The following is an 18,370-nucleotide window of genomic DNA, read 5'->3' on the forward strand; positions in this document are numbered from 1 at the left end:
CTCCTGGGGAAAGTTCAAAACAGGGTACAACTTGCACGGGTTAATACTTGCATTGGTTAATTGGTTAACATTATCTTTAACATTTACACAGTTGCTAAGTGTTTGTTTGTTACACCTTAGTGCGTCATTCTCCGCAACCAATTTCTCTCCTGGTATGTATGGTGGCGGTGGGGCCGTGGCTATCAGTTTCCTGATCGAGCCAGATCCCGCCGCCTGAGCCAATCCTCTCTGTATGTCACCCTCCTGTTGCCACAACTGCAAATAATCATAATGCTTGATTCGTCTCTTTGCTGATTTAATGAGACATATCCTTCTCCTTAAATTCGTTAACACTTCTGTGCTGAAGCTACCTACTCTTGGGAATTTCTCCCCGTCATGTACTGTCATTCTCTCCCATTCATCACATAAAGCTTCTGTGTGACTTCCGTACTTTTCACACATTACGTACCTTGCCGACCCGACTGGTCGGTTTATAGAATCAACCCGAACCGAGGTTGATCGCCCCCTTCCTGAACAACTGGCCCCCATAATTTGCAGGTGTTACGGAACCTTACAAAAAACCAAAGTATTCACGATAGGTAGGCGGTGAAGTTTACCGAGCACCTCACTCACTCGCCCACGCCGACCAATACGACCTGATCACACCGATATGGTGCTGGCGTACTCGACCCAGGGCACCTATTAACCTTTGTTTACTGGAACATGCGAGGGATATCCGCAGAACACTTACTCTTTCCAGTAAAGGTGAGGTTGTTGGATAATTCCTGAGTGACCAGCGAACTTCCCTTTGTAAAAATAAAAAATTACACAAATCACGTCAGAATGTACAAATAGCGTTTATGACCTTCGTACACAAATAGTACCGGTCAGGTTTACTAATGCACACAATTACGTGCGGTACAGTCGTTCAGCACATAAGCAACTAATCTTATGTACGGAGCGACCAGTGGAATCGAAAATTGCGGCTGCGAATTCCTTTAGCGAGCTTGTATGGCCTATATGGGTGTTGCACCAACCCTTTTTTTTTTGGTGTTGTGCCTGTGAACTCTATAGCGGACTTCCTTGTCTGCTGTACCTAGACCTCCTGGTCTGTTACAGTATGACCTCCTGGTCTGCTACACTCTAATGCTCAAATTTTATGTTTAACCAAGGATGCCTCCCTAGCCACCGTGCATGTCACTTACACGTATGTACCTCACGAGTACTCGATGATTTCTTTTGGTTCAACCTCAAAATTGTAAAAACACACTCACTCACCACATATATACTTTTGTTTCTATTTCTATTTCTGCGCAGAAATTTCTCTTTAGACCAGATGTGTTACAAATTAGGAGAAGGATCTGTTAATTTAAATTTCGAATTTAAAATAGATTTGCGCTACTTATCGCCTGTTGCGTTACTTATCGCTTGTTGCGTTATTTAAAAATCAACACTATCGTGTGACTTGAGTTACGTGTGCGTACCCAGACGCTCCGTTGCGTAATTTACGCTGCGTGCGTCGGCCTTTGCGTACGCGAGTCTCTCCCTTTGTTAGAGACACGTGTACACCAAACCACTGTCCACCGTAACACAACTAACACGTTTTTATCAATGTAGATGATCCTTTATCATCTACCGCGCACCACACTGCCTTCGCCTTGTCTCTCGGACAGAGCTGTGTGTTTTTCTATACTTTAACTCTATTACCTTTACTCTTAAACGATGAAATAGCGGCAAATCTCTCTTAGTACGTTTATCAATTATACAATGGCAAATAGGAGAGTGATATATGAAAATACACGAATGAAAAGAAATGCAGATATGCGTGCGTGTGTACGCAAGACAGAAATAAACCGTTTTAAAAAGACACTATTGTTTTGTTCTTACCTCCGGTCCCGGATTCCTTCAGCACCCTTTACTAAGCGAAGCAGACGCTTATCCAAACAGCACTACGAGGAATATGACCTCCCGCCCTTTGCTGCTGGATAATGTCTGCTGAAATTACCTAGTGCAGATATGTGAAGGACGGGCGAGCCGCCAATTGACAAAGCTAAATATTTATCTTATATAAAACCCTTTATGAGGCCTAAGAACACTGTACGCTATTTACGTATGGAGTACCGTAAGGGTACGCTCGTTGCGTAACAATCGCTTAGCCGTAGTCGAGACGCTCAAGCGTCACGTTCGCTCACGGCCAAGAGATCACAGGCAGGCACGCTATTGGCTGCCGTCTAACGTAATGATTCGCTATAGCGATGCGAACGCTCGAGACCACGAGGAGATCACCAGCGGCGCAGACGCTCACAATGTTAAACCTTTATTTCTAAACCGTAAACAATGTAATATGCTGAAAAACCTTAGTGTAGAGATAGGGTGTAGATGCAACCTAGTGTAACCTTATTAACTTAAATGCAGTTCGAGCATCACCGACGCTCTGAGAATACTAAACACTATAAGAAATACACAGATACCTGGGCTTAGGGTCCAACGCCTAATATATATATATTATGAATGATATACTTGCAAAAGAATTAACACAATACACATCATACACTACAATATAACATAGACTACCTAACCAGATAACTACACAGGAAATACAATATAATACTATTACGTTTTAAGGGAAAATAAGAGAGAAAAGAGGAGAAGAGAGAGAGAGAGAAATGGAGAGAAATGGCCCACAATAACAGTAAGAACAATATGGTTGCGGAGAAACACTTACGCACAAGGGGAACGATCGCATGCGCCTCTGGACATCCAGCTCCCGATTTTCAGCAATGATAACCGTTGAAGAGTGAGCTGGATGTGATCGGCTTGTCTATTTATGCCCCACACACAATACAATTCAATGGTCCCTACAATCTCATTGTTCATTGGACACAGGAATTCGGCTTCGCATTATAACAAAAGGTCATCGGTTGATTCATACAGGTGGGCTGTGACGATTTCCAACAGCTCAGGTGGGTGGGATACTGGGTTTCCCGCCGCATAGCTAAGTAAGAGCAAATAATAGTAAATGGACATAAACTTCTTATGTCCATAACTATTCGCACGAGCGATTAATCCGCTCCAAACCAACACCGGAATATTGCTATTTAAATACTCTTCCGATGGGTACCAAACACCACTGTATTACTCCTGTCTGACCCTTCGTATCAAACAAAGGGGGATTTCTCTGTTCATGAACATTCTACATTAACCAAACTTTCAGAATCTATCAAAGGGACCATGATCTACAAAATACATTATATAGTGAAAATATGTAACGATTGAGTCGCACGCTACGATCACATAAACTCTACCGTAAATACGCATACCGTGCGCCTGCGGGTGCCCGCGACTGTGAGTATGCGCACGCACGGGAGAGCGTACGCATGCGCAGCGCGGACGTGTATGAGGTGCAAATATGGCAGTGTGTATAGAGATATTTTTCTGACTTTGACACTTGTGAGACGGCTGTAGACCAGTCGTTCAAGTAATTTGGAGGCAATTGTATATGGGTGTGAAAAGTAGCATCCAGTTTTTCTTCTAATTTTCCCAAAACAAGCTATTATACATGACACTGTTTTCCTGGTAATTAAGTAGAAATGTGAACATAGAAAAATATTTGCTCAATGTCTCTGATGCACACAAAGAAAAGCACAGTTCAGAGTTATACATAACTCTCTACAAGAAAAATAAATCATTACAATCAGTGACAGATTTGGGACATACAATACTATAAAAAAAATTACAATAAGTGACAACACTATGTCACTGCAGGTGTCAGTCACCTGTCTCCATAGCTCTCTTGGCATAGTGATGTTGCCGATGGTTACCATGCCTGTGAGCTAGGGTTCGATTTCCGCAAAGGACACACTTGTATTGTATATCTGTGTGAAAAGTAGCATTCACATTTTTTTTTCTAATTATCCCAAAGCAAGCTGTGTCGTGCTTTGCATACAGACTCATACATGCAGAGTCAAAATTAGAAAAAAACTGTAGATGCTACTTTTTACACAGATATACCATACAAGTGTGGCTTTTAAAATTACGAAAGTCTGATTATTATGAGACTAAGTTTACTGTACTTCTTCCCGGGCCTCCCCATTGCTTTAATAGTCAGCCAACCCCCCATGAGACTTGTGATTTAACGGACTGCTTAGTAAGTGACAAACACAATATGGCCGGTACACTACTGTATGTAAATTAATGGCTCATGCTGGCTTTGGTTGGGGGAAGCGAACCCAGAAGTCATGTTAATTTCTACGGCATGTTAGCGTTGTGCAAGCACCACAAGATGCCTGGTGTGTAAGTTGTCGGTTCATAGGTAGCTTTGCTAATGTTGGGTGTCTTTTTTTGTCGTAAATCTATGTTATATGCATCACTATGTGAATAAGACGCACACGCAGCTTCTGCTGATTAAAATGATATGCAGCATGCCTATATTCTGTGTGCAAGTGCGGCTGTATCTTCATAGGAAATGCTACATTACAGTGATTTGCAGGAAAACACTGTAATGTATAATACTGTAAGCAGATACATCTGCAATCTCACACTGAATATAGACATATATACATGCCGCATTTCATTTTAATCAGCAGAAGCTGCTTGTGCATCCTATTTCAGTGATGCATATAAGATGCATTTATGGCAAAAAAAGACATTAGCAGAGCTGCCTGGGAACTGACCAGTAACACCTGGTGGATGAACACCAGTATTGCACCCGCCGGAGAATCAACCCATTAAACTGCGACTGAATACGCAACACTGCAACAAGGCACAGGGAAACATAGGCCCTCATTCCGAGTTGTTCGCTCGTTATTTTTCCTCGCATCGGTGCGATTAGTCGCAAACTGCGCATGCGCAACGTTCGCAGTGCGCCTGCGCCAAGTAAATTTGCTAAAAAGTTTGGTATTTTACTCACGGCTTAACGGAGAAATTTCTTCGTTCTGGTGATCGGAGTGTGATTGACAGGAAGTGGGTGTTTCTGGGCGGAAACTGGCCGTTTTATGGGTGTGTGCGAAAAAACGCAGCCGTTTCTGGGAAAAACGCGGGAGTATCTGCAGAAACGGGGGAGTGTCTGGGTGAACGCTGGGTGTGTTTGTGACGTCAAACCAGGAACGAAACTGACTGAACTGATCGCAGTGGCAGAGTAAGTCTCGAGCTACTCAGAAACTGCAAAGAAATTTCTTTTCGCTATTCTGCGATTCTTTCGTTCACAATTCTGCAAAGCTAAGATTCACTCCTAGTAGGCGGCGGCTTAGCGTGTGCAATGCTGCTAAAAGCAGCTAGCGAGCGAACAACTCGGAATTAGGGCCATAATGCGACTAGTTTTTTGCACTACATGCCACACGGAGGATAGATGAGCGTGGCTACATCTGTACTTACAGTTTATTAATATGGATATTACAAGTACCTCAGGTTTCTATAATCTGTATAGAAGCACCTGGCCTACAACCTAGTGCTGTTATCAGGCCAAAGTGCTCCACTGTGACCTCTAATATCTATATAATTTCAGAAGGGAATACATCTCATATTTCTATCTAACCTATCTACTGTATCTTCTATTATGTGGGAAAAGTGAGAAATGTATTTGGCCAGTCACTCAGCCCTATTAAAAATAGCATACCATATGTGAATAAATAGGATTTTGGTACCTACCGGTAAATCCTTTTCTCTTAGTCTATAGATGATGCTGGGGACTCCATAAGGACCATGGGGTATAGACGGGCTCCGCAGGAGACATGGGCACACTATAAGACTTTGAATGGGTGTGCACTGGCTCCTCCCTCTATGCCTCTCCTCCAAACCTCAGTTAGAAACTGTGCCCAGAGGAGACGGACATTTCGAGGAAAAACTTTATTGTGTAAATACAGTGAGTGTCATACCAGCGCACACCACGAACATACCGTAAAACGTGGCATTCAATAGAATACCAGCCAACGGCATGGAAAACAATATACAGTCACAGCTGAGAAAATATGTAACACAACCTGTGTGTCAACACAACCAATAATAAGACATCGCCTGCCATGGCCTAAGCAACATCAGTGATAGCCTGACAGAAAAGAAACACCACAAGAGTGTAACCATAACCAATAACTGCAGACACAGTACGCACTGGGACGGGCGCCCAGCATCCTCTACGGACTAAAATGATTTACCGGTAGGTACCAAAATCCTATTTTCTCAGACGTCCTAGAGGATGCTGGGGACTCCTTAAGGACCGTGGGGTTAATACCAAAGCTCCAGACCGGGCGGGAGAGTGTGGACGACTCTGCAGCACCGATTGAGCAAACAAAAGGTCCCCATCAGCCAGGGTATCAAACTTGTAGAGCATAGCAAAAACGTTTGAACCCGACCAAGTAGCCCCACAGCAAAGTTGAACCGCCGAGATTCCTCGGGCATCCGCCCAAGAAGAGCCCCTCTTCCTAGTAGAACGGGTCTCCACCGACTTCGGTAACGGCAATCCAGCCGTAGAACGAGCACGCCGAATCGTATCACAGATCCAGCATGTAACAGACTGCATAGACGCAGGCGCCCCAATCACGCTGGAAGCATACCGGACAAACAGGGCCTCTGCTTCCCCAAACTGAGCCAAATTGGCGACCTAAATATTCAAAGCTCTGACTACACTGAGAGACTTTGAATTAACTAACGCCTAAGTAACCACCGGCATCAAAATAGGCTGATATCTGCGAAACCCAGAAACCACACTTGGCATAACTATTAACAGAGTTCTCAATTCCTCTCAATCCACATGGAAGATCAAATAGGGCTCTTGTGAGACAAACCCACTACTTCCGACACCCGCCTTGCGGACATCAAAGCCAATATCCTGACCACTTTTACCAAAAGAGAAATTGTAACACAACCCTTCACAAAGGCTCCAAACAGTGTAACACAAGAAAACGCAACACCACGTCATGGTCCCACGGTGCCAACAGGTGCACAACTGGAGGTTGGATGTGCAGTACTCCTTTCACGAAGGTCCGAACATCCGGAAAGGTTGTCAATTCTTTTTTGAAAGAAAATTTATAAGGCCCAAACCGCACGTAAAGGAAGCCCAACATTAGGCCTGCACCCACACCTGTTTACAAAGAATGGAGAAGAATGACCCAGCTGAGAATCTTCCGTAGTAGCCCTCTTGGATTCACCCCAAGACACATATATTCTCCAAACACGGTGGAAAGGCTTTGACGGTACTTCTTTTCTAGCCAGAAGAAGTGTGGAAATTACTTCACAGGGAATACCCCTTCTGGCTATGATATGGCGCTCAACCTTCACGCCGTCAAACTCTGCCGCGGTAAGTCTTGATACATGCCCGGGTCCTGCTGTAACAGCTCCTCATGCCAAGGAAGAGGCCATGACTCTTCCATGAGTAAATCTTGAAAACCTGGACACCAAGCTCTCCTTGGTCAGACCGGAACAATGAGGATTGCCCGAACCTTTGTACTTCTTACGTTTATCACCTTTTGAAGAGTGAAAATGGAGGGGACACATAGACCGACTGAAAACACCCAAGGTGTCCCGAGGACATTCACTGCCATAGCTTGAGAGTCCCCTGACCCGGAACAATATCCCCGAGATCTCTCGTCGAGTCGAGACGTCAACATGTCCACTTGAGGCACTCCTCAAAGACTTGTCACTTCAGTGTTCTCAATGACGACTGTATTTCTCCCGGACAGGGACCGCATCAGCAGAGGAATCTATTTCTCTGTCGTTCACAACCAGAGCGAAGACCGCTAACATAGCATTCACCAGTCTCGGCTCCTGCCATTGCCACTTTGCTCCTTGGTCCGCCCTAACGGCCCACATACACCACTGCTTTCAAGACGTCCGACCGAATTAACACGGTCAGAACACAAAGCATACGTTCATTGGAAATAGGTCTTACGCAAGAAAGCTTATCTCAGACAAGCTTGCCATCTTAATCTTTTCCTCTGGAAATACTTCCCTCGTAAGGACTGGTCCCCACTGTCAGAGATCTGTATGCATAGATACCAGGATCCCATCCTGGATTCTGAACCTTCGACCCTCTAGGAGGCGAGAACTTAGCAGATACCACGGGAGCAAAATTCTGGCCATTAAGACCATATTCCGGCTTATGTGCCGGGAAGACCCGGACCACATTTCTAAGCAACCCCGTGAAAACCACTCTGGCAGTTGACCTGCTCACCGAAAATGCCACTAAGCCCGCACCCATCTTCTTCATTGATGGAACCTAGTGATGGATTGTCACTATAAATTTGATCCAACTCCGGATCCTCAGACCTCATTCCACAGGAACAGAGAATTTCAACCGTTTCGTATCTACCCTGATATCCACCTCCGACATCAGCGACGTTGGGAGTAACAGTCTTCCCCTGTGTTGAAGAACAGTCAGAGAGAAAACAACGGTTTGCACTATTTGTGTCTTGACCTCACCTTAAATAGGAGAGTGTCCCAGTACAGCCTAACAATGATCGTACTGCCCTCCCTCTGGTGAAATAGCAAAGACAATCTTGGATATTTACCCAAGTAATCTGAATGCGGAGAATAATGCATTTAACCTCTATTCTTTTTTCTTTTCTTTTTTAAACCAGGGACAGCAGGCCAATGCCCTGAACCTGACGCACCTCAGGTATGGCGTCGCGTACTACCGCCCCTTCCAGAGGGGAACGATAGAATCTATTAGAAAATTCAGTGAGAGGAAAAACCTGTAACGCCAGAATGTCCCCCTTAGGATTCTATAATTAACTCACAGGTCCTAGTCTATTCCCAGGCCGACTAAAATGTAGTAGCCAAGTTCCCACCGAAGTGGGTTCCAGCCAGATAGACTCAGCGATATGTAGTGGATGTGGTAGAACCAAAAAAGGGCATCCGCTTCTGCGAACCTAACATGGCTGCTGAACTCTTACCTTTCCCCTTCCATTGTCTGCACAGAAAGGAAAAAAGAGCAGTATCGAACCGGCTAAAAACGACCGCATCCCACAAAAGAATGGGTCACCAACCATCGTGAAGGAGACTAACTTCCGAAGCTAGATCTATCATTGGTATCCCACTAGTATCTTACGGACACAACCTCAGCATTTCCCTGGCCACACCTCCTGCCGAGACGCGGCAACCTACTGCAATGTTATAGAGTAGAATCCACATAAGAGACCCTACTCACTCTCTGTAGGGTAATTCTATCGGATGCCTAACCGAATAGAAAACTCCCCCATGTGCATGCAAAGCAAATTAATCCAAAATATATAAATAAAATATCACTTAGCTTCCTGTGTATGATCCTTTACGACAGGGCTCCGCGTTGACCAGGAGTTGACTGTCACAGTATTCTATCCACAGTGGGAAAAGAATAAACGTTCATACTCTTTGCGAGGATCTGAGACCAACTCGTCACGGCCGACCTAGAGCTTTATCAACAGAGCGAGCAGCACATGAGAAGGAATACTATTACTTCAGCATTCAGTATAAATCCGAATATGAATATATATAAAATGTAATACACAATTACACATATCTCACATATCTCTCTCTCTCTATATATATATATATATATATATATAGAACATACATATAAGCGGATCATCCGGAGCCTTCTGGTCCCCAGTGACCTCAACTTGTTCTGAATGTGTATGATCATGTACTGAATGCCCCAAATGAGGATCTACCAGGAAACATTATAGTCGACAGAAAACTAGTATTCGTCGACAGCAGGGGTTAGGAATCAGGTAGAAGAACATTCTTGCGACCCCGAGGGGTCTGAGGGAAGTATACATTTAATAGTAATATTGCTCCCTCACAAATACTACCACGGCTGTGCACGAGCTACCAGTCCACAGAACCGTACCATACCTACACATAAAAGTATACATACAGGAATAAGTTAGTTACCCCGGAATTAACGATGTGTGCCGACAGGGTCACCCACAAACTACTGTGGCTCCCATATCTTGCTTTCTTTTAACAAGCCCTACTACCGGCCTGTTGACCCAGAATCTACTGTATCAAGTACCAAACAGGTTCCGGCGATGCCGACAGTGAACCTCATAAGTGTTTATGTCGACACAAGTGGCTTATAGAGGGTATATCCGACGGGTAACTCACAGAAAAGTCGGCAAAGTCGACGGTGATCCGCCTAACTGACCGAGCACTCACCTACCGACCTATGTCGACTAAACTATAGTGGGCATTCGACAGGGAACACACAGGTATAAACACATATGTACAACCCATAGTATACCAGCCCATTTGTGCAAACATAGAGTTATTTTCCTCTAAATAGCACTACCTCATGCCCCCTTACTTTTGGCGGGGACCAGCAGAAAAATGGCGCTGTGTCTTATAAAGAAGGCTAAGCTCCGCCCCCTCCCGGCGCGCTCCAGTCCGCAAAGAATATACATTTCAGTATGTCAACGGGGGCTCTATACAGTGTTAAGACACTGTATAGATGCACTGACACCCCCAAATTATCTATAGACTGCTGCCCAAGGCGCTCCCTCCCTAGCGCCCTGCACCCTCATACCAACCGCCAGTGTGTGGGAGTCAAGGCGCGCAGCGCGACCGCTGCAATGTCTTGCGGGGGTTCGGAACGGTGCCCAGGGAGATAATCTGCCTGTATGCAGTGTCAATAACTTCTAGTAACTTGCTGCCCAGGGCGCTCCCCCCCCAGCGCCTGCACCCTGTGAGTGCTGTTGGTGTGTGGGAGCATGGAGCACAGCGTGACCGCTGCGAGTTACCTCCGTTACTGAAGTCTTCTGCCGTCCTGAAGTCTTCTGTACTTCTCATACTCACCCGGCTTCTTTCTTCTGGCTTCTGTGAGGGGGGTGACGGCGCGGCTCCGGGAACAAGCAGCTAGTGATCGAACCCTCTGGAGCTAATGGTGTCCAGTAGCCGAGAAGCAGAGCCCTTAAACTAAGAAGAAGTAGGTCCTGCTTCTCTCCCCTCACTCCCACGCTGCAGGGAGCCTGTAGCCAGCAGGACTCCCTGAAAATAAAAAACCTAACAAAGTCTTTTAGAGAAACTCAGTAGAGCTCCCCTAGTGTGTGTCCAGTCACCTCTGGGCACAAAGTCTAACTGAGGTTTGGAGGAGGGGCATAGAGGGAGGAGCCAGTGCACACCCATTCAAAGTCTTATAGTGTGCACGTCTCCTGCGGAGCCCATCTATACCCAATGGTCCTTACGGAGTCCCCAGCATCCTCTAGGACATCTGAGAAAAAACATTGCTTAAATATCTTATGAAACATTGAAAAAAGTAAACAAGAAAAGAGTCCTGATGAGCAGACAATGATAACACGGGATCTCTTATGCACCACTGATTTGTGAAATAAATAGAAAAATAGAAAACAATTTTAGCATTCAGCAGATATTTTTTATGAAGTCAAAAAGGGATGTCTGCCATAATTCTTACTCAAAGTATATATGTTGTAAGTATTACGACAGTGGTTCCAAAACTCTGTCCTCAAGGCACTCTAAAAGTTCAAGTTTAAAGGATATCCATGCTTAAGCATAGGAGACTTAATTAGTACCTCTGTAAGTTTGATTATACCATCTGTGCACAAGCATTGATATTCTTAAAAGCTGGATTGTTAGGGTGCCTTGAAGACCAAGTTTGAGAAGCCTTATACTACATGATATGTACAGTACAGTAATTGTGTGTAAAATACTTCAGCAGAACATGCAAGTCAACAAAGGGGCTTCAAAACAGCTATCCAAACTTGTCATATATGTTTGAAAGGTATGGGGTCGGCCTGAACTAAAATGAACACAGGCAATCACTTACAATGTAAAACAAAACCCCGGGTGTACTAGCTAGTTTTGAGTTCCTATAAACTGGAAGCCGTGTGCTCTAAACCTCTGCACTTTTGTAATGATTTCTTTCTTTCTTTTTTTTTTCAAGCTGAAATCACTTCCAGCCATCTGCAATACGCACAAGCCCTTGCATGTGTACTTCTAAAAGCACAAATATTTCTTTTTCCCATTGGCTTACCAGCCCTGTCAGAGTAGATTTCACTTGAGATGCTGTGGCACTTAAACGTTCTTGGATTACCCTGGCTGATTCAGTGATCTGTGACCTTCGCGGAGTGGCAGCTGAACTTGCTGCATGTTTATATTCTGGGAGTGGTTTGCGGACCAGATGTCAAGAGAGAATATATTTGAGGTACATATTGTGTTAGATTTCCAATAAAGAACACAAGCAGACAAATGCCATACACCACTGTCTTCTCTGAAGCAACGTTTATTTAATGCATGTATATTGTGTTGGAACTGACCTACAAAAATAAATTCAGCTCCTTCATGCTCAGATGTCACTAGACCTTGACTCTCATACTGTATATCTGACCGTAGTTAACAGGTCTCTGTGGCCGGAGACCTCATCAGTCACATGGACAATTGCAGCCGTGGCACCTAAGGGGTTAACTTTCCACACCCCACGCCATTTTAAATGGTCGAATTGGCGCTGGGTGCAAATGCATGTTTATTTCTGTGTTTTCACCATGTTATCTTTAATGCTCTAGGCACAGTTGTAGGATTGCACATTTACAAAGCATGCAAATGCCAGCACTTAGAAGGAATGTGTAAGCTGTTTTGGTTTTAAAATGGGGTCTGTGGACAAGCCATTTCTTTGTGTCTCTGTGTAACTGTTATAGACACATGCAGGCAAATGTGTTTGCTGTCTTCTCTGAATCTCCTATTGTGTGATAAGCCAAAGCTGGTTTGAGATGGAGGCGGTAAAGACAGGGATGGATACAGATTTATGTTTAGACGACAAGAACCTTGTATATGGGTGAGAGGATGAATGCAATTGAAATTCAAGTTATATTTACATTTGTGAAAGAGAAAGGAACATGTTAATCAGATTGTCTTTGGGAAAGCACACTGGTTTGGTTCATATCTGGAAAAAAAACAGAACATTGCTTTATCTAATTCTTAGCTCTTTTAAAATGTAACTTGTATTTATTTATATTTTTGTGAGATAACCTGATTGGTTGGAGAAGACAGGGAGGGCTTTCCCCCCTGTGGTACTGTATGTTGGTTTGAGATAAAAAAAAAGAGTAGGCATGTGAGCTTCAGGGAATATTATACCAACTACTTTCTGCTGTGTAAACATCTGCTGTATTGCTGAGTTCTTCTCAGAACTATTTGGGCAAATAAACATCTTCTGCCTCAAGACAACCGCTTCATCTTGTGACCTGCAGGGCTATGCTGAACATAGCTCCAGTCTTCAGGCTGTTTTGGGTACACCCAGCATCTTCCAAGCTTCGCCTTCCGCCTGCTACCATGCCGTGCTTGGGCAAGCAACTAGTGGGGATTCGTCAACACTACACAAGTGTGGTAAGACGGCGTGTCGATGCATACAGAGCAGAACTGTGGTTCCAGACACCACGACAAAGAGGAGTCTGGTGGTGAAAGCATAGTACCCGCCCACTGCAGTGGGTGGAGTCAGTAACAGTCGGTTACTGACGGTAAGCGGGAATCCCCTAATTGGCCAGGTCCCGTGTGACCCAAACTCCATTCTGTGACTGGGCGGGACGTGAGGCGGTGAGTGCTTTCGGTGCCGTCTGGTCACGGCCTTATATATGGCTTTTCAATTGAAAAGTACAAAAGCAGCGAATACAATAGTTTACACTCATTAACAGACAATAGAGGATGCAGTGGTCACAACTGTAACCAAGACTAAAGTCCCATGACACAATGGAGCTAATACAGCAAACCCTATGTGTACTGGATCACATATGGAATAAGGCCTTTAGACATGGATGAAGGAGGACACAGTCTCCACAATTTACCTGCAAACACGGTGACATGTTCAGCAATAAATGTATGAATGGCAGTATTCTTTGAATAGGGCCACATACTGTATGTTCTAATCACAAATCATCCATGAGATTCCATAAAGCTTTCAAAGAAGCTGGTGACCAAAATGAGAAGAAAAAAAGCTTTTTAGACAAGATTTGGCCCGTGGTCTGTCAGTTGGACAGCGCATACAAAACAGGACAGGATGGGATAGTCAGGGCAGACAACACAGACGTAGGCTACACAGGGTGCAGACATCAATATGAATGGAAAGCAAGGCATATATATTGAGAAGATATAAGATTAGATTAAACAATATATATGTCTGGAAAAATTAAAAGGCAGAGAAGAAATTGTTTAAACACAAATACACAGTAAAGCTGAAGAATGACTTTAGTGCACCCTTACTTTGTCAGCTTATACTATAAGTGTGCACGTGCTCAGAACTACCAGTGATGCCAAGTGTTATCTGCCTGTGATTGGCCAACTATAGATCAGGCATACATAATAACTCAAGGAAAGCAATTTGCCCAAATTTAATTTACCACGAGATTGTCATTGAGCTTGAGTGCCAGTACAGTAAAGTAACCTGCATTGCCATCTATCTCCGCATTACTACTGTATGCATACTAAAGAGTTATGTGCAAAAGTATATAATAATGGTTTTTTTTAGAAACATATTGGTAATATTTAAATAAACAGTTGTATTAAAGGGAACACATTTAAAAAAAATCTGATACTGAGCAGTGATGTTCAGAAATAAGTGGTGGAAAAAAACAAGTCCGTACTATTGATTATGTATGAGTTGAATTAATTTATACAATAAGAGGTCTTGTTACCTTATTTATTGAATCATCTTTATGCATGCATAAACTATATAGAAGAACAAGGAGTCCTGGAAGTGATGATATGGCCCCCACAGAGCCCTGATCTCAACATCATTGAGTCTGTAGGATTACATGAAGAGACAAAAGGATTTGAGCAAACCTACAACTACAGAAGATCTGTGGGTAGTTATCCAAGATGTTTGGAACAACCTCCCTGCCGAGTTCCTTCAAAAACTGTGTGCAAGTGTACCTAGTAGAATTGATTTTCTTTAAATGTATCTTCTGTTCATTCACTTTGTATTTTTTTAATTGCTATTGTTCAAAGCATTCTTACTTTGCAGCATTTTTTTCACACCTGCCTAAAACTTTTGCACAGTATTTTATATATATTATATATATTCCATCTGATGTGGCGTTGGGTACTTTGCTGTGAGTGGGCCCAAGTGGACATCCACTATATGTGGAGATATGCTTTTAACAACCTATCAAGTGTGAGTGCTACGTATTAATAAAAATCACCTTTATTTATAACAGTGTTGCGCTATATTGGTTGCTTTCTATTTGCATTGTGGAAAGCAGCAAGCTTTATATAAGAAAAGTGGCTATTTAAAGTCTGCATGCTGCAGAGAGTGACCATAAGATTTCACCATCCATTGAGAAATGGCAGAAATTGTGTCTTCTATGTATTTGACGTATCTCAATAAGACAATTCTAAAGGGCAGGAGCTTTTTTCCCACTTTTTGAACTCTTTTGGTGACTTGGACTTATTATCTTTATTTACACTAATCCCTTTCCTGTTGGAGCACCATTGTGGAATATGGGGGTTATTCAGCATCAATAGCAGTTTTACTAAAATCACAAAACTGCTACTGGTAAACAAATTGCATGCTGGGAGCCACCCAACACAGGGTAAGGTTGGCCAGCATGTGAATTGCCGCCCTGCAATGTGACCACATCTGAAATGCGATCGCATCGCAGAAATTGAGAAACACTGGAGATACCGGGTGCCCCATGCATACTCATGCAGGTACACCTGTGCCATTTTCCTGCCCCAGGATTCACAGTTGATGTCACCCGACTACCCCGAAAACAGCCATGACATGCCTGCATTTCCCGAACCACTCCCCACTAATGCCACCCCCACATGCCTGCCGGCTGTCAATCACTATGTGATTGCATCATGCCGGGGTGCAATCGCATTGTGAAAGCCAGCAAACGTGCGCTGTGCAGACGGCTGTTTTCGCTACATTGCGATTGATACCGAATAACCCCCAATGTCTATATATTTGTGGAGTGAATAGTGAGAGCTTCTTTTCTTTTAAAGGCTTTTATTTTGCACATTTTATATCACCATTTTTATACACAGATGTAGCCATCTTACTGAAATGCTGCATGGTGTGCAAGACTGCGTCACAGCAAAGATAAGCATGGCTGCATCTGTACTATATCTTAAAAAGGAATTTCCTCTTTATCAAATATGTGAGCTGCAGCACTCTTAAATGGTAAAGGGCCACTTACAATACTGTACATCTGAATAGGAGTATCTTTGAGGACAAGTTGAGTCACGAGGTCAGGAACAGCTGTTCAATTTTGCTCTGATTATTTTGAAAAGCCCCATCCAACTTTCCATTAGTTCTCTGTTACGGTTTAAATACTTTTTTTTATGGTTTGCCAAGAAGGTGAGTGTATGAAACAGAGCTGGTGACTCTGTTTAGGTTGCTATGTTCAACAGAATCAATTAGGTCAGTTAAACAATATATGCATGAAGGGCATTCATTTTACAAGTCAATGTTCTTTCTAAGGTTTGCTATTATTATGGTTTTACTTTATAAAAGCATCTTGCTTTAATAGAAACGGTCTTCCCGTGAGAACGTAGTCTGCTATGTGATAAAGGAATGTCTTAAAGGAAGGTCACAGCGCAAATTCTCATGTCAGCCTCAGAGCAGCAGGAAGACAATGATGGTATCATTAGTTTCTTGTTACCAACTTGGATGATATTACGTTCACGTTATTGAATCCATATTTTATGTTTGTCATGTGATTATGTTTCTTTAGATATAGTGTCTGGAGAAATGAATTTCAAGGTTTTCATTAAAGGAACACTAAACAAATGTATTGGCAGCGGACAAAAGGTTTGTTCCAGGATAGCTGTATTCTACGCAACAGGAGCTCAGGTCAGTCCTGTGTTTGGAAGCGACGGACTAACCACTTTAACTGGTTTAGCGGGAACCTCAGTAATACATATCTGCGTATCATTGTGCCACTAATATATAATTGCTAAACAGCCACTGGATGCAAAGAACAAGAAGTGAGGAAGAATCCTGGATTAGGACTAAGGGGTAGATTTACTATCTGTCAGGTTTTATTTACAGATGTCTCTGAGGGCCGCACCTCTGCCTGTGTATGTTTGCCTATTGTGAGGGCACCGAGGGGATAAGAGGCGATCTGAGCCACGGATCTTCCTGCCTGCCCTGGATACTCAATCAAGGCATAACCTCAGGATTCCACTGTTGGATCCTGAGGTTTTGGATCGGAATGCAAAGTCCCCATTATATTAATAGGAGACCGTTGATTGGCCGAGACAGCCGACTGTCACTGCTCATAGCCAATCAGCGTGTCTCCATTGATGATAGTGGGACAAGTTGGATGCCCATACCGCGTGTGCTGCGGCCCGCACTGCCGACATTGCTGTACGCACCCCTGCACTGAGGACACTGCCAGCACTCCTGCATTGCCAACACTGCCAGCAACACCACAATGAGAACAGTGCTGGCACCCCTGCACTGCTGGCACCACTGCACTGAGGACACCGCTGGCACCCCTGCACTGCCAACACTACCGCACTGAGAACACCGTTGGCACCCTTGCACTGCTGACACCGCTGACACTTCTGCATTGCCAGAACTACCGCTCTAAGGACACTACTGGCGCCCCTGCACAGCTGACACTGCTGGAACCACCACACTGAAGACACCGCTGACAACCCCGCACTGAGGACCCTCTGTCACAGTAAGTGCACTACTGGTGTATCTAACCTGCACTGTAACTTGTGCTGTATCCAACCCGCATTGTGTTTGACCTGCACTGTATCCGACCTACACTGTATTTAACCGGCATTCGGCCCACAATATATACAACTCACAGAGTATGCGACCTGTACTGTATCTGACCTGCCCTGCATTCGCACTGTACCCGACCTGCACTGTAATTAACCCTCACTATATGCGACACACACCGTATCCAACCCGCACTCTGACCTGCACTGTATCCGACCCGAACTGTATCCCGCACTGTATCCAACACAAACTATAGCCAACCCACACTGTATCCGACCCGCATTATATACAACCTACAATGAATTCCACCTACACTGTATCTGACCTGCCCTGTATCTGACCCACACTGTAACCTGTGTTGTATCCAAACTGCACTGTAACCTGCACTGTGTCTCACCAGCACTGTAACCTGGTCAATATTTAACTGTGTGTCCCAAAGTATTCTGCACTGTACTATGCAGGTACGGGATGCTGTTTTTTTGTGATTGGGGAGATTTTGGGGAGCTGCTTGTCAAAAAGGCTGATTGTGGCTTTCAATTGGCACAGAGTGCCAGTTATCAGTGACCCAGGGCCCCCGGAAGGGGGGTACAGACTGGGCACTAAGAATAGGCATGTACACTTGTGTAGAGGGCATCAATGTACTTTAGAGCAATGATATTGTACACAAATTTCTGTGTTGGATTGTTTTCTATTGATAGGACTTGCGAGTTGGTTTGATCGTTTATTGCTAATACATAACTA

General features: G+C 44.0%; 1 protein-coding gene across 3 annotated transcripts in view; it reads right to left on the reverse strand.

Annotated features, from left to right (window-relative positions):
- KIFAP3 (kinesin associated protein 3) overlaps positions 1–18,370 on the reverse strand; it is a 631,738-nt gene that overhangs the window by 20,882 nt on the left and 592,486 nt on the right. The window contains exon 20 of one of the 3 annotated variants that reach the window (XM_063940295.1): positions 14,586–14,693. The exons of the other annotated variants lie outside the window; for them this stretch is intronic. Coding sequence (XP_063796365.1) covers positions 14,591–14,693 — 103 coding nt within the window. The 3' untranslated portion in view covers positions 14,586–14,590. The remainder of the gene's footprint in view (positions 1–14,585; positions 14,694–18,370) is intronic. 3 annotated transcript variants of the gene reach the window in all.

This window comes from Pseudophryne corroboree, chromosome 9 (assembly GCF_028390025.1).
Source record: "Pseudophryne corroboree isolate aPseCor3 chromosome 9, aPseCor3.hap2, whole genome shotgun sequence".
NCBI classification, from domain to species: domain Eukaryota; kingdom Metazoa; phylum Chordata; class Amphibia; order Anura; family Myobatrachidae; genus Pseudophryne; species Pseudophryne corroboree.